The 26598-nt window shown below is 40.7% G+C and overlaps 2 protein-coding genes and 1 non-coding gene across 8 annotated transcripts in view; all 3 read left to right on the top strand.

Moving 5' to 3' along the window:
- The window catches only part of DNAJC6 (DnaJ heat shock protein family (Hsp40) member C6), a 168050-nt gene extending 163867 nt beyond the window's left edge, over positions 1–4183 (top strand). For all 5 annotated transcript variants that reach the window (XM_032137541.2, XM_032137544.2, XM_058430343.1 and 2 more), the window contains 2 exons: positions 180–356; positions 1851–4183. In XM_032137541.2, the coding sequence (XP_031993432.1) occupies positions 180–356; positions 1851–1952 (279 nt within the window). In that variant the 3' untranslated portion in view covers positions 1953–4183. The remainder of the gene's footprint in view (positions 1–179; positions 357–1850) is intronic.
- A 544-nt stretch (positions 4184–4727) lies between these two features.
- On the top strand, positions 4728–4918 carry LOC116458184 (U2 spliceosomal RNA). The gene has a single exon (XR_004245244.1). It is a non-coding gene; the product is annotated as a U2 spliceosomal RNA (small nuclear RNA).
- A 4608-nt stretch (positions 4919–9526) lies between these two features.
- On the top strand, positions 9527–25716 carry LEPROT (leptin receptor overlapping transcript). Of its 2 annotated transcripts, XM_032136370.2 has the most exons (4): positions 9527–9675; positions 14246–14321; positions 18749–18935; positions 20687–25716. In XM_032136370.2, exons 1-4 carry the CDS (start codon positions 9660–9662, stop codon positions 20801–20803), a joined length of 396 nt encoding a protein of 131 aa, XP_031992261.1. In that variant the 5' UTR covers positions 9527–9659; the 3' UTR covers positions 20804–25716. The 2 variants fall into 2 exon arrangements, with proteins under 2 accessions (XP_031992261.1, XP_031992262.1); XM_032136371.2 differs by lacking the exons at positions 18749–18935; positions 20687–25716 and adding an exon at positions 16671–17049.
- Positions 25717–26598: the final 882 nt, after the last annotated feature.

The raw sequence follows: 26598 nt of genomic DNA, 5'->3' as shown, positions 1-26598 counted from the left end.
AGACAAGGTAGGAGGTTGAGGAGGAGAAGCATTCCTGGTGGAGGAAACAGCCTGGATTATACAGGTTGCCCTAAGTGTTTTGATGTTGCTGGAGCAGAAGGGGTTTCTAGAGTCCTAGTGGAAACCTTCTGAACTAGTAAGTAAGCATTTGAATTTCTTAATCCCCTTTGTGTTTACAGATTCTGGAATGGATTGAAGGCAAAGAAAGAAATATCAGAGCCCTTCTCTCCACGATGCATACTGTGCTGTGGGCTGGGGAGACCAAGTGGAAACCAGTTGGCATGGCAGATCTGGTAACACCAGAGCAGGTGAAGAAGGTGTACAGGAAGGCTGTCCTGGTGGTGCACCCAGATAAAGTGGGTATAACCTGCCCTGTTGTGTAACTTGTCAGGTCCTTGTTTCATTATCTTATGTGTTTTACTTTAAATGTGCTGGGTGATATGACCTATTTTTAATAAAATTAAGTCGATGAGCTAAAATCAGATATTTAAACAAATAGTTACACTTTATGAAATGAGAAAGAAGATATCAAACTATATATTACAGGGACTTATTTAGAGAGAGTAAGATTTACCCAGTGATTAATTTTTAGGGCTCAGAAGTAAATTGTGTCTGGGTACGGTGGCTCATGCCTGTAATCCCAGTACTTTTGGGGGCCGGGATAGGTGAATTGCTTGAGCCCTCAAGTTTGAGACCAGCCTGGGCAACATGACAAAACCCCGTCCCTACAAAAAAAATACAAAAATTAGCTGGTGTGGTGGCATGAGCCTGTAGTCTTAGCCACTCGGGAGGCTGAGGTAGGAGTATCACTTGAGCCTGGGTGATCAAGGCTGCAGTGAGCTGAGATGGCTCCACTGTACTCCAGCCAGGGCAACAGAGTGAGACCCTGTCTCCAAAAAAAGAAAAGAAGAGAAAAAGTAAATTGTGTCCTGGCTTACAATAGTAAGGACAGGCTAAGAGCTGGACAGAAGAAAACTCCTTTCCTTTAGGGATACAACAGTATAGTTAGCTAGGATGGTAATGAAAAAGCTTCAGAATGTAGTTAGTAAAATTTGTGAGAATCAATAAAATATTCAAAATGGAATTAAATTTGCCACTCTCTTGATTATCACTATATTGATTATGTCAGTTTATGTTTTCATTGAAGTATATATACATCTAAGGGCTCTACCTTGTCAGGAACTTCAACTAACTCATGGCCAAATGAAATCATCATATAATACATGGAAACATGCAGCAAGAAATGAGTCATCTTGCTGTCACATAGACTATACCAGTCATATGACATGAAGCTATGATCGAAGTGCCACTTGGGAACACAGGCTTGAATTTGATGCATTTGATTTTCATCTCTCCACATTTTTTTGTACTAGTCTGAAAAGAAGAATTAATGAGAAGCAATGGTAGTGCTTGAATTTTGATGAATCAAAAGAGAAGGAGAAATGAGCCCAGAAAAATCCACAAACTGTATGCCCCATTATGACTCTCAAAGAACTTTTTAGAAATGGGAAAATGGGAGTTAAAAACAGTCAATGGAGATGGGCTGTCATGAACCTTTGTCATTTGGCAGATACTTCTGGAGAACAGAGATACATCTTGTGCTGCCTGACAAGCTCTCTGTTGTCTGCTTCTTGATGGATTACTACTACCCTTGTGCATTTCTAGGGGGAGGGCATTATGGGGAGGTTATAGTAATTTGGGTCAGATATAGTAGATTAAGCTGAAAAGGAGAAATGGCCAAATAGAAAAACATTTCCATTACTTAGAGCCCATATATTGGCAGTGAAAAATTTAATATTAATAAAATTTTGGTTTGTGGTATCTAATGTGTGTTTTTGTTTTCTCTACAGGCTACTGGGCAACCCTATGAACAATATGCAAAGATGATTTTCATGGAGCTCAATGATGCCTGGTCTGAATTTGAAAACCAAGGCCAAAAGCCCTTATATTAATTTATGAGCTTTTCCATCTCTGCAGCAGACCTGTACTAATGCTTAGTGTGCGTCACAATTCTGAGGTTTTCGCAGATGAACCAAAAACTCCAGTAACACGTTTTCAGTACTAAACCGTTAAGTTACTCATGAATTAATTTCTCATTGATAAGGAATGTGGATGTTTGGTTTCTCAAAGTTCCCACCATAAAAGATCCAAAGCATGAGAGGAACTTCCAGTGAGAGGACCTTGCAGAACCACCGCATTCCACCCTGCCCTTTGGGAGCCTACTGAGCATTCTACCTAGGGAAATGGAAAACAGAGGCCACCACCCATGAAGGCATAACACCCATCACATTGTCTGAGAATAGGATTAATGAGCAAAAGTTATGATAATAGAGTTATATGATGGTTTAATGGTTTCTAGATTTTTCTTGGAAAGATATAATTTGAGCGTGGCTTTATGCAGACTCCAAGAACAAAACCACCAGGTATTTTTTTTTAAGTAAAAATTTACTAAGGCCTTTAGGATAATACTGTAAATGTCTTTTGGTCAAGAGGACTAACAAATATAAAGGAACTTGAATTGTGGGGAGTGATAATAGTCCAGTGATTAAACTACAGTCCAGTGATTACCACCAACTTTCTGACTAAGCTAAAAATGAATGAAAATGCTGGCTAAAGAAAATAGGGACTCTGAAGATGTCGAAATCTTTATTCCTGGTTAGGAAGGTGGGCTGCTACCCTTCTTTCCCTTTAGAAAACTGTGATTAATTAAATAAAAAGTCTTACTACTACAACAACTCTAAACCTGGTTTAAATGAAACATCTAATTTTGCTGTAAGGCTTAATGCTCTTCTTTTGTTTAGCCAAGAAAACATTCTTAGCTGGAAACAGGTGGTAAAGTAGTTCGGCCTGTTCACAATTTATCAGGACCAATATCTAGTATGGACTCAGTGTTCTCTAGGTTTGTGAGCGGTTGTGGTAAGAGAATAGAAGGCAACACTGAATAGGAGTTAAGAGAATGGCACGATCACAGTGAGAGAGCGGCACTCACCTGCAGATCCAGTCAGATGGCTTGTCAGTATCTGCTCTGAGGAACCAGGTCTCACCTCCCCACAAGGCAAATCTAGACCCATTGGATTATTACAGTGGGCTTTATTGTTTAAAAGTAGTTGGGGATCCACAGGAAGAACATTCATACAGGGACATTTGTGAAAGCAAAGCAAGAATGAAAGCCTTCCAGATCTCAGACTGGCTGGATTCAGATCAGTGTGTTGGCTGGTTCTCATTTTAAGGGGTGAGTAGATCTCTTTTGTGTGCACATATACAATGTGCATTATACATACAATATATATGCACAAAGCAGATGGGCAAAAAGATTTTCATGCTAATCTTCAAAGGTTCATGCTCAATATTGTGAAAAGCTTTTAAAAGTTGTTTTGAAAAGACAATCATTTTTTGTTTTTGTTTTAACTTTCTTGTGGCAAGCTATACCAGAAAAGCGGCATGTCAAAAATACTTTAGGTTCTACATAGATCGCTTTCTCTCTTTTGTTTTTTTTTTTGTTTGTTTGTTTGTTAAAGTTCATTATTTATTTTACCTTTTACTGACAATGTGAAACTCGAAGAAAATGTTCTCTTTTTAAATATACAGTTATAAACTGCTCAAAGTAACCATAACAAACTAGGTGTTATTTATTAATGTATTATAAAATAATGTTTGATCCAGTATGTGCTTGTCTTATTTAAAATTGGAATGTGAGACATGTTGCTGTGACCTGTTTTTTTTCTCATTCACATTTGTAGATATTGTGTGAACTACAGTATATAATGATAACAATTAAAAGGATATTCTGTGGATGTCACGTATTTTGAAATGATAGAACTACATTAGCTTTGTATCATGTTTGGATAATTCATCAATGTTCACAGTTTAAAACATCATTAAACATTATGTAATTAGCAATGAGAAAGAATCTTACTTAACTGAAATTTGGGGATTTCCCCCCACATCTCTTTTCCGGATATATTATAATTCTGGACCCCTATTTATCTCAAAACTCTTAATATATGCAGACCAGCAGGTTTTTGCATTCCTTCTAAATAACTGGTTGTGACAAAGCTTGTTGTTGATCAGATTCACTGTTTCATCATATTTATTGTAATATATTTTTTGTTTTGTAAATATGTTACAACAAAATGTGATTGGTCTAAAATATTTGTAATGTATATTAAAAGGTTCAAAAATATTCGTAGAAATCTAAGTTATTTGGGTACTTGTAGGAATACAATGACGAGCTTGAATGCCACCTTCTGACATGATTTACTTTTAAGGAAAGTTATGAGGAGAGAATACAAAAAGCATGCACCAAAATGTAATCTGATAGGATTTCTGCATTTATACTTAATCACTCCTGCCCCAGCACACACACACACACACACACACACACACTTACACACACGCATGCACGCACACATGATTTTGATTATGCTACACGATATATGTTTCAAAAAGAATTAGCATAGAAATCCTGGTCTCCTAGCCAGAAAATCAAAAGATTTTCAAAAAAATGAATCTGTATGTTGAGGCAAAAGGATTGAACCTGGAAGTCTGGGACTTTATCATAGAAACAAAGTCTCAGATATTTTAGTTCTTTGGAAATAAATGCTGTAATTCAAAAGCATTTGACCCATCACTGTGCTATCTACGTGTGGAAGAATGTTCAAGTTGAATTTTAATGCCGTGAGTGAAACACAATCTGTGTAGGGAATGAGCAAAAAAGTTGAATTCCAATTGCTTTTTGGCCTTTTGGCTAAAATAAATGTAGCATCTAATTTTATCAGTTTAACATCTGATATGTCTTCTATCCATGTACAATATTTTAAATGGATTTTTTGGAGCAGGGAGATGGAACAGGAGTTTCCCCCACCCATTCCACACATCAGCCTGGTAATGCAGTAACTGCAGGAATAGTTCACCTCCGCCTCACTAAAACAACAACAACAACAACAAAAGAAAAAAGCTGAATTCCAGAAATAGTTATTGCAGCAACAGTCAGTCTCCCTGCTGGAAACATCTATCAGGGAAGCTGGCTCCAGTAGCAGATTTTGATTATTCTAAAGATAAATCATGGTTTTTGGGAATAGTGATACATGTTGGTTTGAGATTAAAAGACTGGGTTGAAATCCTAGTTTTTCCATTTATAGACTTTTTTTTTTTTTTTTAAGAGAGTCTTGCTCTGTCACCTAGGCTGAAATGCAGTGGGTCTGTCACAGCTCTCTGCAACCTCTAACTCCTGAGCTCAAGTGATCCTCTCGCCTCAGCCCTCTTGAGTAGCTAGGACTGCAGATGAGAGCCACCATGCCTGTTTTTTTTTTTTTTTTTTGATACGGGGTCTTGCTGTGTTGCCCAGGATGGTCTTGAACTCTTGGCCTCAAGTGATCCTCCAGCCTCAGCCTCCCAAAGTGCTGGGATTACAGGCGTGAGCCACTGTGCCGAGCCTTACAGACTCTTATATTGGACAAGTTTCTTGAACTCTCTGAGTCTTAATTTTATTACCAGTAAAATAGAATTCTAACAACCCTGCAATGGAGGAATTGAGAACTGTGTTTATAAACTCTTAACAAGCGGGTACTCAGTAAATAGTAATTATTGTTATTGTTACTGATAGTAAATAAGACAAAGTATATCACTGTAGGTGGGTATTGGAGCTGGAATTACATGGAAACCTCATATTCTAGGGAGTGACACAAGTAGGAAAAGGCAACCCAAAGTTACTTTTACCTTGGTCCTTATTCCTTATCTCCTGGGGTTTACAGAGATCTGTCTACATAAAATGGCAAAGAGGTTTGCATTGTAGTTTCTGTAAAGGGAATAGCTATATAAAGAGAAGTAGTGACTGAGCATTAAGAAGGAAAACCAACATTTACGGATTTCAATTAGTGTTGCATCATTCTTGCATTTAACTTATGCACTGACTTGCAAGCCTGCCCCAGTGTAGATATAACATCCTGGCATTTATCTTGTGTGCACTGCCCTAGGTGTTACTATATAGATATATATGTTTTATATTTTTTTTTCTCACTTAATTCTCCCAAAGATTCAGAGAGACAGGGTTTTGTAAATCTTACCTCAGGAAGCTAAAGCATGGAGGAATTTACCCAGCGCTGGAGCTTGAGGCTACATTTTTTTTTTTTCTGAGGGTAGGGAGAGATGATACTGTGTATGGTCAACTTCTTAATATTTGTTAATTCAGCCAACATTTGGTGTATACTGTATGCAAGATGCTAATAGATATGTTGGAGAAAATTCAGTCAGTGAATGGATTTGATGCCCTGTGAAGCATAAGGGGTTACTGTTATTTCTAATTACTACAAGAATTCTTGCTTCTTGGTGCATAAGATCCACTGTGGGGAACAGCGCAAGTGCTGACCATCTGACTTTAGAGTTGAACAGTTTGGGACTTGATCTCAGCTTCCCTATTCACTGGTTACTGGGAGCTTGTTTTCCTATCTGTAAGATAGAGACAATAAAACCTAGCTCATCATGCGAGATTATTGAATGCAAGGAGAGAATATTAAAATTCATCCCAGTCAGTAAGTCCACTGTAGTCCTAGGCAGCATGACAGAGGTCACAGGTCTTACAAGTAACATATCAATGGCAAGTTGGGGATACGGATTTGGTTTTTAGGGTTTTACTTTCTGTTTTTGATGACTCTTTTATTCTTGAGAAAATGTGGAAGGAGTAAGTAGAAGAACAGTTTTTTTCAGTGCAACATCAGGCAAAAGAAAAGCAGATTTTTTTTCAGATGGTTAAAGCCTATGGCAAAATAGCTAACTTTCTCTTTAAGGTGATTGGTAACCTGGAAAGGACAGCTGGCGTGGGCAGAAAACTTGTTCAAGACAAACACCGTCCCAGCGTTTTTTAAATTCCAGACATTACCCTGGGGCAAACACCTCAACTTTTTCTTTCATACCACCTTCCCGTATCTTACTCCTGAGCTTAGGGTGCTCAAACCAAATTCTGCCTCTGACGTGTTATCAGTTTTCTCTAAAATCACTAATCTTCTGTGGGACTGGAGTCAGGCTGACATGGAAGGCTCCCGCAAACCCTATTTAGGCTCTCTGGAGACAGAGTGGGTGGTTGGAAATGGAAGGGGGAATGAGGGAAATTTAACCCCATAGAATATCTTCCACATGAGAGTAGCTTAGCACTACAGGAAGAGAGCTAAAAACCACAGACTTCCAGGGCTTGTCTGATACGCAGGTTCCCTTGAGTGCTCTAACAGGTATTAGAAATAATATGATAGGGAACCAAGCTCTTGTAGGGGAGGAAGAATCTTTTCCTCTACCTATCTTAGGTTCTCCGGCTGGGGCCTTGTGCATTAGACCGGCCAAAGACGGATGAACAAAAGTAAAGCAAGTTTATCAACACGTGCGTTGTTCATACAGGTAACATATGGGAATACTCAGAGATGAGCAACTCAAAGGTTTGGTTAGAACTTGGGCTTATATAGCATATTAGCCAAGGAACAATAAATTTTTAAAGAAATGACAAGCTAAAGGACCTTGAGTCTCTAGGGGCAGCAAATTGTCTGAAGACAAATATATGGGAGACTAGTTGCAGATAAAGGCTAAATACTAAAGTCTATCACGTAGATTTTTCTTGTGTTGTCTCCAGGCTGACAGGGGTCTAAAATTGTCTCTGGTGATTAATCTTTGTCCTTCCTGGTAGAGCAGGCAGGAGATACACCTTCGTAAATTTATATCCTGCTTTTTGGCAAATGGAGGGCAGAGTGCTTTTCTAGTAGCTTGTACCTATTTGCTTTTTCCTAATTGCCTTCAGCTCAAAATATTCCTTAAACCAAAGTGGCATACACTGCCAATGCTCTTGAGTAGATTGAAGGCTCCAAAGTAAAAAGTGCTGTGTAGTATTGGATCTCCAAGCATCTGCAGTGAGTCAGGCATTACAATGCTGTTTTCAGTGAGTGTGCCATCCATCTATGAGGAGAAATGAGAGGAGCTAGAAAAATAAACTGACAGCTAGAAAAATACTCCACTGAATCAACAACTAGACATTTCTTGAAACAATAACACGCTCAATGTGCGATTTTGAAAAAGTAAACTGAGCAAGGTTCCTAAAACGTGATGGTGGTGAGAATTTATACTTCTCAGGTAGCCAGGGGAAGCTAGGTTTCCACAGATTCCTTTGTCTTTCAGTCCTTTCGAAAACAGAAAAAGCAAGAGAAGAGGGACCGCACCGTCAGGTAGAGTGGATCTCAGCTAGAATGAGGGGAAGTGGCCCAGAATCCAGCCTCCTCCAAAGAGCTGTGTGACAGGCAAGTCCTATCCTTTCTGTACCTCTTTCCTTAAATGTAAGATGAAGCATTTGGACCAGACTGTTTCAATAACCTTCTAGATTGCTTTTGCCAAAACAGAACTCTCCATTCCTGTGAATAAGATAAGTACACAATGGCTCTCAGAGATCTCAAAACTGGCCTTGGTTACCTGCAAACTTTGAGGTCCCAAGGCACAAAAATAATAGCTTTTTTTTTTTTTTTAAGGTTCATGAAAACTTCGGACACAAAAGCTTATATGGTCTTCGTCTCTACAAATAAACCAGGGAGTAAAGAAAAACCCCGCTAGTTTCAGTAAAGCGTTGCTATTAAGCAAAGCAAACCTATGCAAATATCAAGTTCTTAAAGAGGTGTGTTTCCTAAGGGGCCTGTCCTCTGGTACCCCGCCCCTCCTCTGCCACAGTCACGTGAAGGCAGACAGGCACACACTCGCACACTAGCACGCACTTGGGAGCTCAGGGAACATTAACACTGGTTAGTGAGTCGGTGTCCCTCTCCCATCGATTGCAACTTTTCCCCTCCTTCCCTCTCCTCCCTCTCCCCACTTTCTACATCTCTTCTCAGGAAGGCTCAGGGAGGATCCCCCGCTGCGTGCACTGCGTTCTGAGCAGCCCAGGAGAGACTCTGGGCCCGCGGTCGGGGCGGAGCCAAGGTCCCAACCCACATTGAACGGGCTTGAGGATTACCCGGAGGGCTCAGGATCTAGAAGGAGGGCCCAGGGCACTGAGTTGGGGTTACTCTGGGAAAGCTTTGTGGGGCCAGGTGGGATCTTAGGGCTGGAGCTGGACTCTGCGAGCTGGGGGCGGAGTTCTAGACTGGCAGGGGCGGAGTTCTAGACTGGCAGGAGCGGAGTTCTGGGTGGCGGGGGCGGGGTCGGGACCAGCAGGGGCGGCCTCTGAGAGTTGGGGGCGGAATTCTGGGCCGGTGAGGGCTTGGGCGGGACCAGCAGGGGCGGCCTCCGCGAGCTAGGGGAGGAGCTCTGCACTGTCAGGGGCGGGGCTCTGAGTAGCGGTAGCGAAGTCTGGAGCCGCAGGCGCTGCCTCCGCGAGCTAGGGGAGGAGCTCCGTACCGTCAGGGGCGGGGCTCTGAGTAGCGAGGCGGGGTCTGAACTAGCAGGCGCGGCCTCTGCGAGCTGGGGGCGGGGTTCTGCACTGGCGGGGGCGGGGCTCTGAGTGGTGCGGGCGGGGTCTGGACCAGCAGGCGCGGCGTTTTTTGCGAGCTAAGGTCGGAGTTCTGCACCGGCGGGGGCGGGGCTCTGCGTAGCCGGGGCGGGCTCGGGATCCGCGGGGCGACTCCCGGTCTGTCTTGGGCAGGCTGCCCGGGCCGTGGCAGGAAGCCGGAAGCAGCCGCGGCCCCAGCTCGGGAGACATGGCGGGCGTTAAAGGTACATCGCGGTCCCCGGCTCGCTCGTCGTGCGGTGGGGTTGCCACCTCCGTTCTGGTCTAGCCAGGGGCTGCGCCTTCCGCGCGCCGCTGAGGAACGGCCTCACCACCCTTCCCGCCTCTCCGGGTCGGGAGGCGATCGCCCGCTCCCTTCGTCCCTTGGGGTGTGGGTGGAGCGGCGTTTCGGGGGAGCCTCGGCCCTTTTTGCAAGGCCGCTGGCCTTCCTGCTCTCCAGTGGCGGCACCAGACCCCTCCCCAGGCGGAGCCCTCGGCGAGAGCGGCGCCCTCCACCCCTCCCGAGTTTTTAAACAAGGTTTCCACTTCTTGACGTGTCCACCCTAACGCCTTTCTTCTGGTTTTCTGCCCCTCCGCAGTTTCCTATTTGCTACAAAGGACCCTTTGTCTCCAGCGTTCTTAGCATTGGGAAACTTAATCCTCTTTTTCCTAATGATTTTTCCAACTGGGCAGAGTTGACCGCGGGCAGGTGTCAATGGAAAGCACCCAGAAAGACGGTGTTTCTCGCAGTCGTGGAGAGTAGATTACGTGTAATTTTAATAGTGTTTTCTTCGGTGTTTTGTCTGTTCGTCTATGGACAGAGAAGCAAGTAGTGTTTGTGTAGTATGTATTTTTTGCATGGGGCAGTTGGTAAAAACACCGCGTCCCTTATCTGTATGGCTTCAGAGCAATGTGAGACGGAAAAGGTTTTTTGCAAGGCTTCCTGTATTTTGGTAGGAAAACATTCCATTTCTAGTCTGTCGGATAGAGTAGCATGACTTGTTTTTATATTGGCGTTTATATCATCCTTGAAGTTTGCACCCAAAGATATCCCCAGTTAACATCTGCTATAAACATGTAGATAGAATATATGAGTACGCCTCTGTTCACTATGAATTTATCCGAGTGTGTGAGCTGTTAGCAGCAGACATTTTATCATTATTTCTGGCTGACTTTTATACTTAATATCAGTTTAGTAAACATGGTTTACTTGGAGAGTGTCGACTGTGTTATATCTCCATTTGAAGCCAGTGCCAAAAACAGATGAAAAGTAGTGTCTCAGTACCACACATGATCAGAAACTACCAAACCATGATCACGTTTATGTGTGAATGTGTTAGAAAATTGTGATGTATTGAAAAAAAAGGAAGTCTGAAATGGAAAAGGACTAAGGGAAGGAAGCATTTTACAGATTCTTCAACTTTTATTGAGGAACTACTGTATGCCAGTGACTTAGGATACAAAGATAAATGAGAAGTTATTGGTGGATGACAGAGCTGGAAATAATTATATTACTATGTCAGTGTTTATGGTGTGCTCAGATGCGGTGGGAGAACAGATGGTGGGTTGGATTTTGTCCTCCAAAAAGATATGTTCAAGCTCTAATTCCCTAGTACCTGTGAATGTGATCTTATTTGGAAGTGGTGTCTTTGCAGATATAATCAAGTTAAAATGATACTGGTTTAAGGTGGGCCCTAATCCAATGACTGGTGTCCTTATAAGAAGAGGGGAATTTAGACATAGAGACATACAGGGAGAATACCATGTGAAGACAGAGACAGAAATTGGAGTGATGCAGCTACAAAGCCAGGAGCACCAAAGATTGTTGGCAACCATGCTGGCAACCGCTGAGTGTTAGGAAGAGGCAAGGAAGGGTGCTTCCCTACAGCCTTTAGAGGGAGTGTGGTGGCGCTGCTGACACCTTGATTTCAGAAGTCCGAGCCTCCAGAACTGTCAGAAGATAAATTTCTATTGTTCTCAGCCATCCAGTTTGTGGTACTTTGTAACGGCAGCCCTAGGAAACTGATACAGGTGGGATTAATTTCCCCTGCTGCAGAGAGAGGACTGTTTCCACAGAAGAGGCGATGCTTGAACCGAATCTGAAGGGATCAATACGGCGTCACTTGGCAAGGCATGGAGTGAAGGTGGAGTATATCCCAAGTGGGGAGGACAGCACGTGACATGGGGCAGGGCTCATGAAACAAACATGCCTTCTTCTCTTCAGGTACTTAAGCTACATTAGTAAGTCCAGAACTTAGTGGTGAGGGTTGAAGCTGGACAGGCAGTTAGGAGTGAGTCAGGCCATGGTGAGCCTCCATGCCAGAACAACTTGTAGGCTGTGGAAGCAACTGCAAAGGGATGGCAGCAGTGATATATATAGTTGAAAGATCACTGTCTGCTGTGTAGAGGATGGATTAGAAGAGTCACAGAGGCAGGAATGAGAGGTTAAGGGCCTGCACCAGGGCTGTAGCAGAGAGTTTAAGTTAAAGTCTGGGAGATTGAGTCACCTTGACTTACTGATTCATTGGAAGGTGGAATGCAATCATGGTGTCAGTCCTCTAAGATAGGACCTTTAAAGCATAGGGATAGTGATTCGGTTTTACACGTGTTACACATGTTGAATTTGAGGTTCTTGTTGGCGGTCAAGGCAGAGAAGTCCAGACTAGAGGTGGAAGTACAGGCCGAGTTCTTTAGGACCTACTGTGGGCTGGAGCATCAGTTGCGGCTGGGCCCTTGTGGTGCTAGGAGCTTTGGGTTGAACATAAGTTTTCAGCAGGAGTGTGTGGAGTGAAAAGAGAGATGGGGTTGGATTTTTGGTCAACTCCAACTTTAAGAGATGCAGAGGATGTGATTCCTGAAAAAAGAGGGAAAAAAAGACCAAAAAGAATCAAACAGAAAGATGATTGTGAACCTTGAGAAACTGGTATCAAAACAGAAGGAAGAGGTCTGCAGTTCCTAGCTTTGACAGGCCTCATGGAGGAGGGGGTACTGCCCATGGTCAGGCACAGAGCAGAGGAGCAAAGCCCGCTAGGAAAAGATCATCTGTAATGAAATAATATGTGGTATTTGCTTTCCATCCACACCTGGGCATTTTCCATTAAAGAGTGGAAATGTAAAAAGATATGTTAAAATTGACAGTGTTACTTTGTCCCTTAACATCTGTATACTTTCAGATGTTTTTTAAAAAGCACTTTGGCACCTTCCTATTAAAGAGTCTCTCTAAATCTTCTCTCAAGTAAAAGGAAGTAATCAAAAATGTTCATTAGCTTAATTAATTAGTTTAATACTAATTATGAGTATTATGGACTTTTTTCAGAAGAAAATTTGGATAAGATAGTCTCCTATGCTTTTGATCTCTACCTTTATCAAAGAACATTGCTAAAATGAGTAGATACCTGAGTCAGTCAGCATTTATTGGACTACCTCCTTTTGCCAAGCACTTTACATAGATTATCTCATTTAATTCCCATAAGCTCAATAAAATGGCACCATTATTTCCATTTTATAGGTGAGAAGTCAGGTTCAGAGGTTTAGCTTCTACCCAAGGTCATATAAGACCAGATGGTGGCAGAGTTAAGATTTGACTCCTATTTGTGACTCAGAGCTCAAGATTTTTTAACAACCTTGATACTCTGTTTCTCACTCAGCAGCACAAGGGCAAATATGTTCCTACTCCCGCAGAGACTAGTGTCCCATAGATACAGGGAATAAATATTTTATTCAGTGGACACTCGTTGGGAATTGTTTCCTACAAAGACATGAAAACAATCTTCAAATACTTGAAGTACTGTGTTTGGGGAGGCAAAATGATCAAAGGTGTATATTACAGGGAGGCAGTTCTGGATATAATTTAAAGAAGGAGGGCTTTCAACATTTAGAAGCTGTTGGAATTCAATGACCTGTCTTGGGTGGTAGTGAGTTTTCCTTCACTGGAGTTGTGTGGACCGACTGGCTGCCGTCTGGTGACAAATATAGAGGGAATTCATACGTTGGATAGGGGTTAGGTACTGGAATTACTTGAGACCTTTGTATACCTTATGATTTTAAGGTGGCAGACGTGGATCATTGTCTTAATCAGTTTGGGCTACTATAAGAAATATATTGTAGACTGAGTGGCTTAAACAACAAACATTTAGTTTCCACAGTTCTGAAGACTGAGAAGTCCAAAATTGTGGTGCGGTCAGATCTGGTGTCTGGTGAGAGCCGGCTTCCTGGTTTGCAGGCCTGCTTTCTGCTCTCACATTGGAGAACAGAGAGAGAGAAAGACAGAGAGAGCGTGTGCTCTACTTTCTCTTTTCTTATAAGGGCACTCATCCCATCGTGAAGACCCCACCCTCATGACCTCATCTGAACCTAATTATCTCCCAAAGGCCCACCTCCTAATAGCATCTTACGGTGAGAGGGATGGAGCCGGGAAGGTTTCAACATACGAATTTGAAAGGGACACACATAATGCAGTCTGTAACAGGGGTCAAATGTAACCTCAATAAAATGAGTAAATTGCTACATTTGCTTGCATTTGGGACCTTTTTTTCTTTCTTTTTTATTTTAGTAAATGGTTTTATTGATAAATGATTCATATACCATAAAATTAACATTTTTAAAGTGTAAGATTTCATGGTTTTTAGTATATTCAGAAGGTTATGCAGCCATCACTACTATCTAATTCCAGAAAATTTAGTCATCCCCCCAAAGAAACTCTGGACCTATTAGAAGTCACTCCCCGTTTCCCCAAACCCTCCAGTGCCTGACAACCTCTACTGTGGGAACTTTAATTCTCGGCTTTATTTTTCACAGCTCTTGTGGCATTATCCTTCAGTGGGGCTATTGGGCTGACTTTTCTTATGCTGGGATGTGCCTTAGAGGATTATGGGTAAGTTATCATTTCAAAAAGAACGATTCCTCTTTCTGTGTCTTTGTCACTGTTAGTATGGGTGTTAGAGAGTTTGTTCAATTTAGCACCAAGTTCTAACCAGTGAGTTAGTGGAGCCCGGATTATGAACACAGTCCCTTTGTGGGTCAGGTATACTTTTGCAGAGGGCTCTGTTAAAAATTGATGTATTCATTCCATAAGCATTTGTTTAACACCTACTCTGGACTAGCTGGGGACACACAAATGAAGAGACACAGTCCTGTCCTCAAAGAGGTAAAGTTCTAGTTGTGAGTGAGAGACAGACAAACAGTCTAGTCAGTAGGATGGCAGCTGCAATGGAGATGCCAGCCAAGTATGCTGGAGCTCAGATAAAGTGCACCTGAGTTTCAATGGGACAGTCAGGGAAGGCTGCATGGCAGAGGTTGTATCTAAGCCAAGACTTGGTAGATAAATAAGAGTTTCTCAGGGTGATGAGTCAGGGGAGGACATTCCAGGCAGAGGGAACATTCTACACATTTTTTTATTCAACCATTGTTGGTTGAATGCTTCCCATGTGCTAGCCACTGTTATGGGAACTAGGGATTAAGACATAAGAAAACAAAGGTCTTGCTCTCTCAGAGTTTGTGTTTCGGTGGGGGAGATGGACAGTAAACAACAAAAGTATGCATACTGTCAGAGGTAGAAGTGGTACAAAAGATGAAGAGCATAGAAGCTGGGAAGACAGCGGTCAGGGAGGGCCTCTCAGAGGAAGTACAAAGTGAGAAGAAATGTCAAGAAAATCAGGAAGCAGGTCATACAGATCTCTAGGGAAAAAGCACTTTAGGCACCAGGAAAGCTGCATGCCAAGGCCCAGAGACATGAAAGCGTATATAGCCTTTTCAGGAAACCACACACGGTACGTTATGGTGCAGCGTAAATTGTAGTTGGAGTGGCAAAAGAAGAGTTAGTCAAGAGTGTGAAAGTCAGCACTTAGGGCTCTATATGCCTGCCGTGTAGAGGAGGTTCCATTTTATACATCAGACAATAGGAGCTGGGAAAATATCTTGAGAATGGGTTTGGAGGAGGGGGTTATGTTATAATGTCATTCTGGCCATAATGTGAAACTAGATAGGAAAGTGCTGAGACTGCAGTCAGGGAGAATAGTAAGGGACTTCTGTCATAAATCAAGCAAAATTGAGGGCTGGGGCAGTACGAATGGAAAGAAAAGGAGAGTGAGTTAGGAAACCAAACCAACCAACAGGTTTTTGTTAGTCGATGTCAAGATTCAACAAGGAGAGAGAGTTCTTAGATGTCTCGCACGTGATTGGCTTGAACAACCAGATAGAAGACGATGTGATTAGGCCGGGCGCTGTGGCTCACGCCTGAAATCCCAGCACTTTGGGAGGCTGAGGCAGGCAGATCACGAGGTCAAGAGATCGAGACCATCCTAGGCAACATGGTGAAACCCCGTCTCTACTAAAAATATAAAAAATTAGCTGGGCGTGGTGGCACACGCCTGTAGTCCCAGCTACTTAGAAGGCTGAGGCAGGAGAATTGCTTGAACCCAGGAGGTGGAGGTTGTAGGGAGCCGAGATGGTGCCACTGCATGACAGAGTGAGACTTTGTCTCCAAAAAAAAAAGAAGATGATGATGTGGTTAAGTGAGACCAATTGAAGTGAGTTGTTATGACAGTGATGAATTCAAATCCATCCAAATATAAGCAGTCACTTATGTTTGTGTAGAGCCTTCACAGCAATTACTTTATTCTAGCTTTAGGAAGGTAATAAGGTATTATTATCCTCATTTCTTGCTGGGAAACCAAAGCCCAGAATAGTTAAAGACTTACCCAGATTGCACAGCAATAAGTGACAGAGGCTGGGCATGGTGGCTCATGCCTATAATCCCAGCACTTTGGAAGACAGCGGTAGGAGGATTGCTTGAAGCCAGGAGTTTGAGACCAGTCTGGGCAACAAAGTGAGATCCCATTCTACAAAAAACTAAAATAAAATTAGCCAGGCATGATGCCTGTAGCAGGATTGGGAGGCTGAGATGGGAAGGTTGGTTGGGCCCAGGGGTTGGAGGCTGCAGTGAGCTGTGATCACACCACTGCAGTCCAGCCTGGGCGACAGAGCGAGACTCCATCTCTTAAATAAAAAAGTAGAAAAAAAATTAAAATGGGAGACATGGAAATGGAGCTCATGTTCTGACGCTCTTGGCCAAACGTTTTTCCACTATTCCACAACCAACTGTCAATCTAGGAGTTTTAATTCTCTGTGATACACTGTGTCTTTGTAAGGTAAGAAAATGACTCATGACTGCTACTACAAATAAGTTTGTTTTCTATCTTTATTTTAATTTTTTGTTTTTTAGAGATGCCACAACACCCAGCTGATTTTTTTAAAAAGTTTTTGTAGAGATGGAGTCTCTCTGTGTTGCTCAGGCTGGTCTTGAACTCCTGGCCTCAAGTCATCCTCCCGCCTTGGCCTCCCAAAGCTGTATCTCGATAGTGAACCAGGATTATCATCTATATTGGAAGTCAGCAAACTGCCACATATAACCTGCTACCTGTTTTTGTAATAAAGATTTTATTGAAATACAGCCATGCTCATTTGTTTATGAATTATCTTTGGCTGCTTTTGCATTGCTCTGCCAATGATCTTTGGCAGAGTTGAGTAGTTGAGATAGTCTTTATGGCTTGCAGATCCTCATTATTTACTCTTTGGCCCTTTACAGAAAAAGTTTGCCAACCCCTGGCCTACGTGTTTACTGAATTGTATATATTTAATATTTACATTTTATATATAAACAAGGTTTCTTGTACATTAATATTTCTCTTAGTTGGATATTGGTGGCTTACTATGAATGGAAACATACAGTCAGATTGTTTTTCACAAAACTGTCACTGTATTCCAGGAAAAATTAAGAGTTCTTGGCTGTGGATATGTCAGGTGACAGCTAGTTCTATTCCAAACCCCTTCCTTTCTCTGTGTCTCCTTTCTCACTGTTCAAAGAAGGGCTTTGAAGTAGAGAATGTCTAAGGGCTACTTCCCACAATATTGTTTGGTGATTCTTGAAACATACTATCATCCCTCTAGTTTAAAATCAGGGGTCCAAATCTACTGTTTCCATCCTGAGTCCTCTTGAAGGACACATTCCCTTCTTGCCTTTTGGTTACCTAGATCTGTGGCTGGAATGGGAGGCTTTCATTAGTGTGGCTTCATCCTAACACCTGCTTGTAGGTGCTGTCTGGGTGTATCTGTGTGATCACAGTATTATGGTGATATGAATTATTGTAATGTATATATAAAAATGAGCAGAGACTTTTTTTTTCTTAAGAAATGAAGCATAACAAATGTCTGATGGAGAAAAAAAGATTATTTTTGAAGTATTGATAGAGAAAATACTGTTGGAAACCAGATGGCAATTTTTTTTTATAATTACAAAATGTTGAAATTTGGGAGGAAAACAGTTTTGTTTTGTTTTTACATTACATTGTTAATTGTGAGCTCTTATAATGAAGATTAGAGTACATCTAAGGTTTTCACTAGTGAGCATACTTATTTTCATGCCTTCCGTACTTAAAATTTATTTATTATTTTATTCATTTAACAAGTATAAATGGAGTACATCATTTTAGGCCCTGGAGATAAATGACGTTTGACCAAGACTAATGTATCAGATGGGAAGAAGTGTTGTGCAGAAAGTTCAAAGAGGGTGGTATGTTCGAGGGTGACCTGGGGTACTTTAGAATAGATGGCCAGGGAAAGTTCCGCTTTTAGAAAGGAATCTGTCAGTTTAGATCACATGGTATGAAGGAGTCAGCCAATGAGAAGATCATGGGGAAGGACATTGCAAGCAGCGGGCACAGGTAGCGCAAAGGCCCCAGGATAACAGCTATGAGCTCAGAGTGTTCAAGGAACAGAAAGAAGGCTGGTATGGCTACAGATTAAGCAAATGAAGGGAAAAGAGTACAAAATGAGTGGAAGAAGTAGATAATACCAGACCATAAAGGCTTTGTAGTCTAGGGCAAGGAATTCGGGGTTTATTCTAAGCTCTTAAAAGGTTTCAAGCATGCGTGCACTGAAAAGATCTTTACCGAGCTAGCTTTTGCAAGACACTCTACTATGTTCTATAGGGAAGGCAGAAATGACCAAGTTAAAATTTTGTCTCTAAAGAAATTGTGGCTCAGTGGTATAGAAAACAGTAAAGTTTCTAGGGTATGTATTATATAGTGATTTCTTAACACAATATAAGCTACCTACATAGTAATTTTAAAATTATCACTACTTATCTATCCCTGGTAGAAATCATCTTATGTTCTAATATACACAATTAATTTTTTGACCTAAACATTTAAAATAGCAATGATTTTGAAATAGTAGTATGTCTTTCATTTAAAATGTAACCGTTATTTTTCTTTTTGGATTTTGCCTGGGTCCAACTGACAGCGTTTACTGGCCCTTATTCGTCCTGATTTTCCACGCCATCTCCCCCATCCCCCATTTCATTGCCAAAAGAGTCACCTATGACTCAGATGCAACCAGTAGTGCCTGTCGGGAACTGGCATATTTCTTCACTACTGGAATTGTTGTTTCTGCCTTTGGATTTCCTGTTATTCTTGCTCGTGTGGCTGTGGTAAGTTTTATTTTCTATTGTTTTGCCCAACTGTTGCTGAGTTTACTTCAGAGGCCTGTGTCTGGGACCTCCATTTCATGTTCATTACTTAGGCTTTATACTCAAGGCCATGTATTTTTAGTTGCTCTGTTCCTCTACTTTAGACCTGCCTATCAGTAGCTCGGCCATGCTTTCAGAGTGCTTTCTTTATTTCTCTTACAACTTTTAGCCAGACGATATGATTTCTTGCTTTTTCTACTTTAAGCTATTCTCTGGAATTGTTCTTAAATTCCTGCCTCTTAAATCTTACAGTGATCCACAGATACTATGCTAGCAGGACTTTTCTAGTTGCAAGATGAAGATATTTCAAATTCTTCTGCAAATGGGATCATGGACTCAACTCTCAACTCAGTATAATAGGTATATGTTGAGGGACAACTATGTAGCTTCCAGAAAATGCAGTGAATGAGTTGACATCTTCACTTCCAAGACAAAAACTTTCTTTTTGTCTTCAAAGTACGCATTGTAGGTATAATTTATTCAATTATTTGATGTTCACTGTCTTTCCTACTATTTGATTTTATTCCCTCCAATTACATTCTATTTTAATTTTATGAAACTCTTATTTGAGGCATTGAATATCAGATAAGCCCACGTCTTGTTTATTCAATAAATATCTTTGGAACAACTACTATTTGTAAAACACCAGAAATAAGAAATAGGTACTGTCTCTGCTCCTAAGGAACACAGAAACTAGCTTGCTGCGTAAGTATACTGTAAGTGTACTATGTGAGACGGTTGAAGCATGATCAGAATGCCATAGGGGCACCAAGAAGAGAGAAATTCCAGCTGGCATTTGATATGGGCCTCTAACGATAAATAGCATTTGTATTAAGGTAGGATGGCTGTTGTATGGAATGACATTCAAGTGTAAGAATGCAGTATATGGAATAAGGAAGAGTCCAGTGTGGTAGAGCTAAAAGAAGGTTGTTGAGATTAAGGCTGGAAGGGTTGTGAAACCTGATTAGCAATGGTCTTGAACCCCATGCCACTTTGATCTTTGTCTAGATCATGGGGAAAGATTGAAGGGTTTTGAATACAACAAGATTGTCATGACTTTATTCTTCTTGTGCTTTAGACCAGCCTTCTTAAGCGCTGCAGTAAATATTTGTATTTTTTCCTTTCAATACTGCCATCGTGTTTTGTGAAGAAACTTTCATTGACGTTTCTATTGGTTAAAGTAAAACAAAAAATGCCCACTAGAGGGTACTCTCATCCCCAAATGTGCTTCTGTAAAACCATCTACAAACCATCTACCAAGCTGGAAAGCAGTTTTCAGTTGTATGAAGACTATTATTTAAAGTCTTTTCTTGCCTAGAAAAGAAACAAACAAATTCATAACTCTACAATTTTTATTTTCCATGAAAGAAGTTGATGTGTGCAGAACTTTCAGTACCCAATATTGTAATTGCACTATTTATAATCTTACCACTTGAGTTTTACTTAAGGCAATCATTGTCAATTAAAAACAAGTAGAGAAATATGTCTAATTGGGAACATGTTAAGGATGATATTAGACTTAATTAACAAGCATCACAGAAGTAATTAGACTCATTTCTGAACAGTTCATTGTCTCCTGTTAACATTATTAAGCCTTTTAGCAGCTTTGTGTAATATTTCATTGGATGTTTCTAATGTGGAAAATAATAGGGATTGCAAAGAGTACAGTATGAAGGAAGTAAGGATTTAATCCTTCTTTTCTTGTCTTTCAGATCAAATGGGGAGCCTGTGGCCTTGTTTTGGCAGGCAATGCAGTCATTTTCCTTACAATTCAAGGGTTTTTCCTTATATTTGGAAGAGGAGATGATTTTAGCTGGGAGCAGTGGTAGCACTTTATTCTGATTACAGTGCATTGAATTTCTTAGAACTCATACTATCTGTATACATGTGCACATGCGGCATTTTACTATGAAATTTAATATGCTGGGTTTTTAAATACCTTTATATCATGTTCACTTTAAGGAAGACTTCATAAGTAAAAGATGAGTTTTATTCTCAGCAAATAGACCTGTCAAATTTAGATTATGTTACTCAAATTATGTTACTTGTCTGGCTGTTCATGTAGTCATGGTGCTCTCAGAAAATATATTAACCCAGTCTTGTAGACAGCTGCCACCTTATGCAGTGCATCTAAACCTTTTGCTTGGGGATGTGCTTGGAGAGGCAGATAACACTGAAGCAGGTCTCTCATGGCCCAGGAAGGCCGGGGTGGATCCCTCTTTGTGTTTTAGTCCATGCTATTCAAAGTGTGGCCCACAGACCCAGAGCCTCAACATTTCCTAGGGCCTTATTAGAAATGCAGAATCTGAAGCCCCACTCTGGACCCAGGGCATTTTGATGAGATCCAAAGGAGTTGTATGCACATGAAAGTTTGAGAAGCATCGTCATAGAGAAGTAAACATCACACCCAACTTCCTTATCTTTCCAGTGGCTAAACCACTTAACCTCTGTGGGTGTTACCTGCTTATTTTGTTAAAAAAAAAAAAAAGCCTCACCTGCTTTCATGCTGAGGACAAGTTCAGATGTTCAAGCCTATAATATTTAGGCTGTTCCTCAAATTCATGAAAAGTGTTCTCAGAATTGGGAGACAGTCAAAGGGTACAAAGCCTCAGTTAGGAGGAATAAGTGTGATTTTTTTTTACGATCACTTGCACAGCATGCTAAATATAGGAATAATTGAATGTGTATTTCAATATTGCTAAGAGTAAATTTCTAATGTTCTCATAAAAAAGTTAAATATTTGAGGTCGTATGTTAGTGTAATCATTCCATGTTATATTCAAAAATCATAACACCGTATTGTACCCTATAAATATATACAATAATTTGTCAACATATAATCAAAATAAAAAACAAAACATACTCCCTCCCCCCAAAAAAACTTCTCAGTGGGGAACAGGTGTATCTTTTCATCTGAAAGACAATGCTGGGGGAGGAGCTCCACAGAGATGCGGGCAGGGAGGCTGGGCTGGAGCCAGCCCCTGCGTTAGCAGGAGGGGGAGAATAGATAGGTAACTCTTTTACGTTTCCTTTATGATCTGGCACTTCTCCCCAGCTCCTTCCCTCTGCCTTCCACCCCTACTCCTCAACAGTTCTGGTTTGTCCTGACTTCTCTACAGCTCTGGCTTCTTCCTGAAGAGATAGAGGAGCCATGTAAGCACGCAGTGGGTGAACTGCTTAATTTCCCTACACGTTGATGTACTTACTGTCTTCCGTCCTGTAGGTCTTTTCTATGTAACTTTATGCCACCCTTAAATGAATCACTGGGTATACATGTCATGTTGGATCCTGTAATCACAGTTTTCCCTGCTCACCTTTTTGTCTAAGATCTATTGAGAAAGGGAAATATGGGAAGGAGAACCATTTGATCAGAATACAACCAATAGTCTTTAAGTATTGTTAAAGTATGAAACTGAAATACATTCAAAACGCTTAATCCTTGAGGCTTGTGATCTGAGTAATTAGTGGGTATGATGCTCGGACTGGAAAATAGAAAGTCATAACTAAAGGGTTAATGTGCAACATTGTTTTTTGGCCTTGTGCATGATTTTATGTTTTCAGTGTCCTGTGTACATATAGAATTGTTAAAGTTGTTATTTCCAATATTTATATTAGAAAAGTTATTTAGATACTTTATAATTTTAACCAGCATTTTTAATAATGACACTTGCATTTATTGTATTATAATAAATTTCACTTTTAACTTTAAAAGTTTAACTTTAAAAGTTTTTATTGTGATGTTGCCTTGCCTGAAAAGATAACAAAAATGAGAGAATTTCTTGATGTTTTAAAATGGGCAGTTTTGAGCAATTATCTGTCCTAACAGAACAATAGCAATAAGTTTTAGGATACCATCTTAAATGTCTAGTTGGTGTGCAATAGCTTTTCTTTCTAAGATGGCAATAATGATTTGTTTCTACTACATTTTGCAAAAGTGTTTTTGTTGCTTATACACATTTTCAATAACCAAGGTAGCCTTCATATGTAGCCTTAAAGCGTTACCTCTTGATTGTATCTTTAGATTGATATAAAGTACTTGCATATAGAGTATTTGAAGTGATAGGTTATTAGATTTGCTCTATGTCAGAAAGAGCTATTCTGCAGTGCCTAAATATCATTTAAACAGTAAATATTAATAGGAAATATTCCTATATCTGAATATATAATACAAAAGTTTGATCATGGTGACACAAATGTTGGGCATTTTTTTCCTTATAAAAGGCTCTTTTTTTAAAATATTGTACAATATATTTGGAGATTCAGAGCATAGTGACTATAGTCTAAAACTGAGATTGCACTTCCAAAATTGCCCACAAGTAAATAATCTTATGAAGGGATTCTTTATCATGTTTCAAACAAGTGGCTTACAAGCAGACCTTGAGACACTTTTCCACAGAAACAATACCATGAATTGGTGATTGAGTTCCCAGGCCAAGCCTCCCTCAACAGGTTCAACTCTGATACACCTAACCTGTGATACTGAAGGTGCCTGCCTGAGTTTTGGGTCTCTGAGACAGGGTAGTGTGAGCAGTTTGGAGGAAGGACAGTGCAACTTTCCACCCCTTTTCCTAAGAACAAGGTCTTTCTCCTTTTAATTTTTCCACTCATTTTCACCTCCTAATGCCCTTGAAATCCAGGTACACTCCTGGGAGTTTTGTTCACCTCTCCCAGCTGCGAGCCTTCCCACTGGGCTCCATCCTCCCTCCTGAGGTTCTTATATTCCAGAGCCACCCACCCTTCTCCTCCCATTAGTCAGTTCTCTAAGTACAGCTGATGTCATGTGGTGCTGAGAAGAAAGCAGATCACACTTCATCACAGAAACAATGCCTTGTGATTTTCTTCTCCACATCTGAAATTCCTTTTACACCTGCATTGGGCCGACTGCCATTCCCACGACTGCTGCACCTGCATTTTTAGAGAATGCCTCATAACCCACTGATTCTCATTCACAGAGAAGGGGAGAATGGAAAGAAGACACATTCCAGCAGCTTATAGAAGGATAGCAATATTTTGGGACAGGGACAATCCTGTCATACCTCATCTCGTCCTCAGGAGGACTTCTGAGCTGGTCCTGCTTTTGTAGTTGTTTCTTTTCTTCCACTTAAGAACTCATAGATTTTTCTTACTGTCCTAAGGAAGTCCTTACCTCTGAGGTATCTCCTCAGTGAATACTGTTTTCAAGGCTGAAATGGTTCATTATGTTAATAACCTTCTTTATGTTCTCAGGGAAATGCTTAGGTGGTGTCACAAAATGTGCCTTTTCTTTTCTTTCTTTTTTCGAGGCAGAGTCTCGCTCTGTTGCCCAGGCTGGAGTGCAGTGGCGCGGTCTTGGCTCACTGCAAGCTCCGCCTCCCAGGTTCATGCCGTTGTCCTGCCTCAGCTTCCCAAGGAGCTGGGACTACAGGCTCCCGCCACCACGCCTGGCTAATTTTTTTGTATTTTTAGTAAAGACGGGTTTCATCGTGTTAGCCAGGATGGTCTCGATCTCCTGACCTCATGATCCGCCTGCCTTGGCCTCCCAAAGTGCTGGGATTACAGGCCTGAGCCACTGTGCCCGGCCAAAATGTGCCTTTTCAAAGTTTGTGAAATCAGATTTTGTATCCCAATAGAACCAAAATATTTATGAGGATGCTAGCATTTTTCCAACCATGGTAATTAGTTCACAACTGAGAAATATTATGTCTGTAGTAGGTAAATATTAGTCGTGCATTTTAATTTAATTCTCCTTTTTCCATTTTGTCTCATTAAGTACCTTATTGCAAAAATCCCACTGAGTAATAGCTCATAAATTATAATCTTTCAAATAGCCATGCTACCAGCGTACAACAGTGATGTGATACATGTAACCCCAAATGTGATGTGATAGGACGATTACTTTGTAAATAAAACTTGTTATTGACATTTTAACAAAGGCTTTTATGTACATTATTAAATGAAAAAGTGTATATTTTACTTTGCGGTACGTTACATTTGGAAAGGAGATCAGCAAGTTAATTTTCCCATTGTTTTTGTCTGCATAATCTTAATGTGAATCTGACCAGTTTGAAGCCTGTACTTGCTGTAGTTGAAGAGAAGCAGTCCGGGAATGTTGTGCTGACTGGAAGGAATCCAGGCCTTAATTTCTGTGGCTGACGCTCCCCATGGTGGACATGGAAGATTGGAAAAGAAAAACACCTGACACCTTAAGAACAGTGCTCTACATATTTTGAGGAGTCTTTTTGCACACTACAGAAAAGAATGCACTAATAGAAAGTAGTCTTTAAGGAATATTATGTCCTCCTTATGCACAAAACATTTGGGAAAGATCTGATGTTTTACTAATGGATTTAGGCAGCCAGATTGTAAAGAAATCAAGCTAGTTATTTCTTTGCATTGCCAAGCTAAGTGTAAAGTTAAACTTTTAATAGAAATAGAAATGAAAATTTGGTAATACCAACATAACTATAAAATGGCCATAAGAAAAATCAGTTCCCAAGGAAAATTAATAGATGACCATTTTGAAACAGTTATTTGTGGTCAATATGAGGCACATAGGCAAAGTGGTCTTAATCCTAAGATTGCTCATTTGGTGAAGAGCACACTTGGAGACTGTACAATCTCTCTTGACTTTTGATTATATCTTTATCAAATTTGCATAATTACAACTGTTTACACACTTCCGAATGAATAGATATTAACTTAAGTGTGTGCATTCATTTTTCCCCTCAGAATAATTAAATAATAAAACCGTCAGTTCAACTTTAGCTGGATAATCATTGCACTTATTAATTTAAAGCATAAATGCCTCTGCCTCAACACTTTCATTTCCTCTGTGGTTGAGAAACAAATTATATCACCACACTCTGTAAAGTTTCATGATTCTTACAGCCTTCTCCTCAAAACTGTATGCTTGTTCATCTGACAGACCCAGAGTTCTCCAGTACTTCCAACCCTCACTGCTGCAGCCTTGCCACTTGTGGTTCCTTGACAGTGCTTCTGCTAAAATCCACTTAACCACTGATGGAAATGAGTTACATGAGTTCTGAACACAGGTTTTAATCGGATTCCTGATTAAATTAATGGCAGTGAGTCTTAGGCTTGATTTATTCAAGATTCCATGGTGTGGAACTGATAGTTGCTCAGCTCTTTAATAAAATCACTGGAAAAAAAAATATATATATATATTTTTTTGAGATGGCATCTCAATGTGTTGCCCAAGCTCCCTGGGCTCAAGCTATCCTCCTGCCTCAACCTCTTAAGTAGCTAGTACTTCTGCTGAAAACATGCAAATATCCATTAACTGATGAATGGATAATGTGATATATCCATGGAATGGAATGTTTTTCAGACATAAAAAGGAATGAAGTACTGAAACATTGCTACAGCATGGATGAATCTTGAACACATTATGTGAAGTGAAAAGAGCCAGTCACAAAAGGCCATAAAAGGTCACAAAAGGCTGAGGCAGGAGAATCCTGAACCTGGAAGGCGGAGGTTGCAGTGAGCCGAGATCGCGCCACTGCACTCTAGCCTAGGCGACAGAGGGAGACCCCCGTCTCCAAAAAAAGTTTATATTTCAGTGTAAGTAGAAAAAAAACCAGGTAAATAAAGTATATGATATGGTAGGCGCTACTGGAAAAAATATA

This window comes from Hylobates moloch, unplaced genomic scaffold (assembly GCF_009828535.3).
Source record: "Hylobates moloch isolate HMO894 unplaced genomic scaffold, HMol_V3 SCAFFOLD_18, whole genome shotgun sequence".
In the NCBI taxonomy this organism is placed as follows: domain Eukaryota; kingdom Metazoa; phylum Chordata; class Mammalia; order Primates; family Hylobatidae; genus Hylobates; species Hylobates moloch.
This window is presented reverse-complemented; position numbering and strand designations above follow the sequence as displayed.

Excerpts from the sequence above, each read along its gene's own strand:
- LEPROT (XM_032136370.2), top strand. Across the intron at positions 14,322-18,748 it reads TGTGCCTTAGAGGATTATGG|CGTTTACTGGCCCTTATTCG; the intron begins GTAAGTTATCAT and ends TCCAACTGACAG. Across the intron at positions 18,936-20,686 it reads TTCTTGCTCGTGTGGCTGTG|ATCAAATGGGGAGCCTGTGG; the intron begins GTAAGTTTTATT and ends CTTGTCTTTCAG.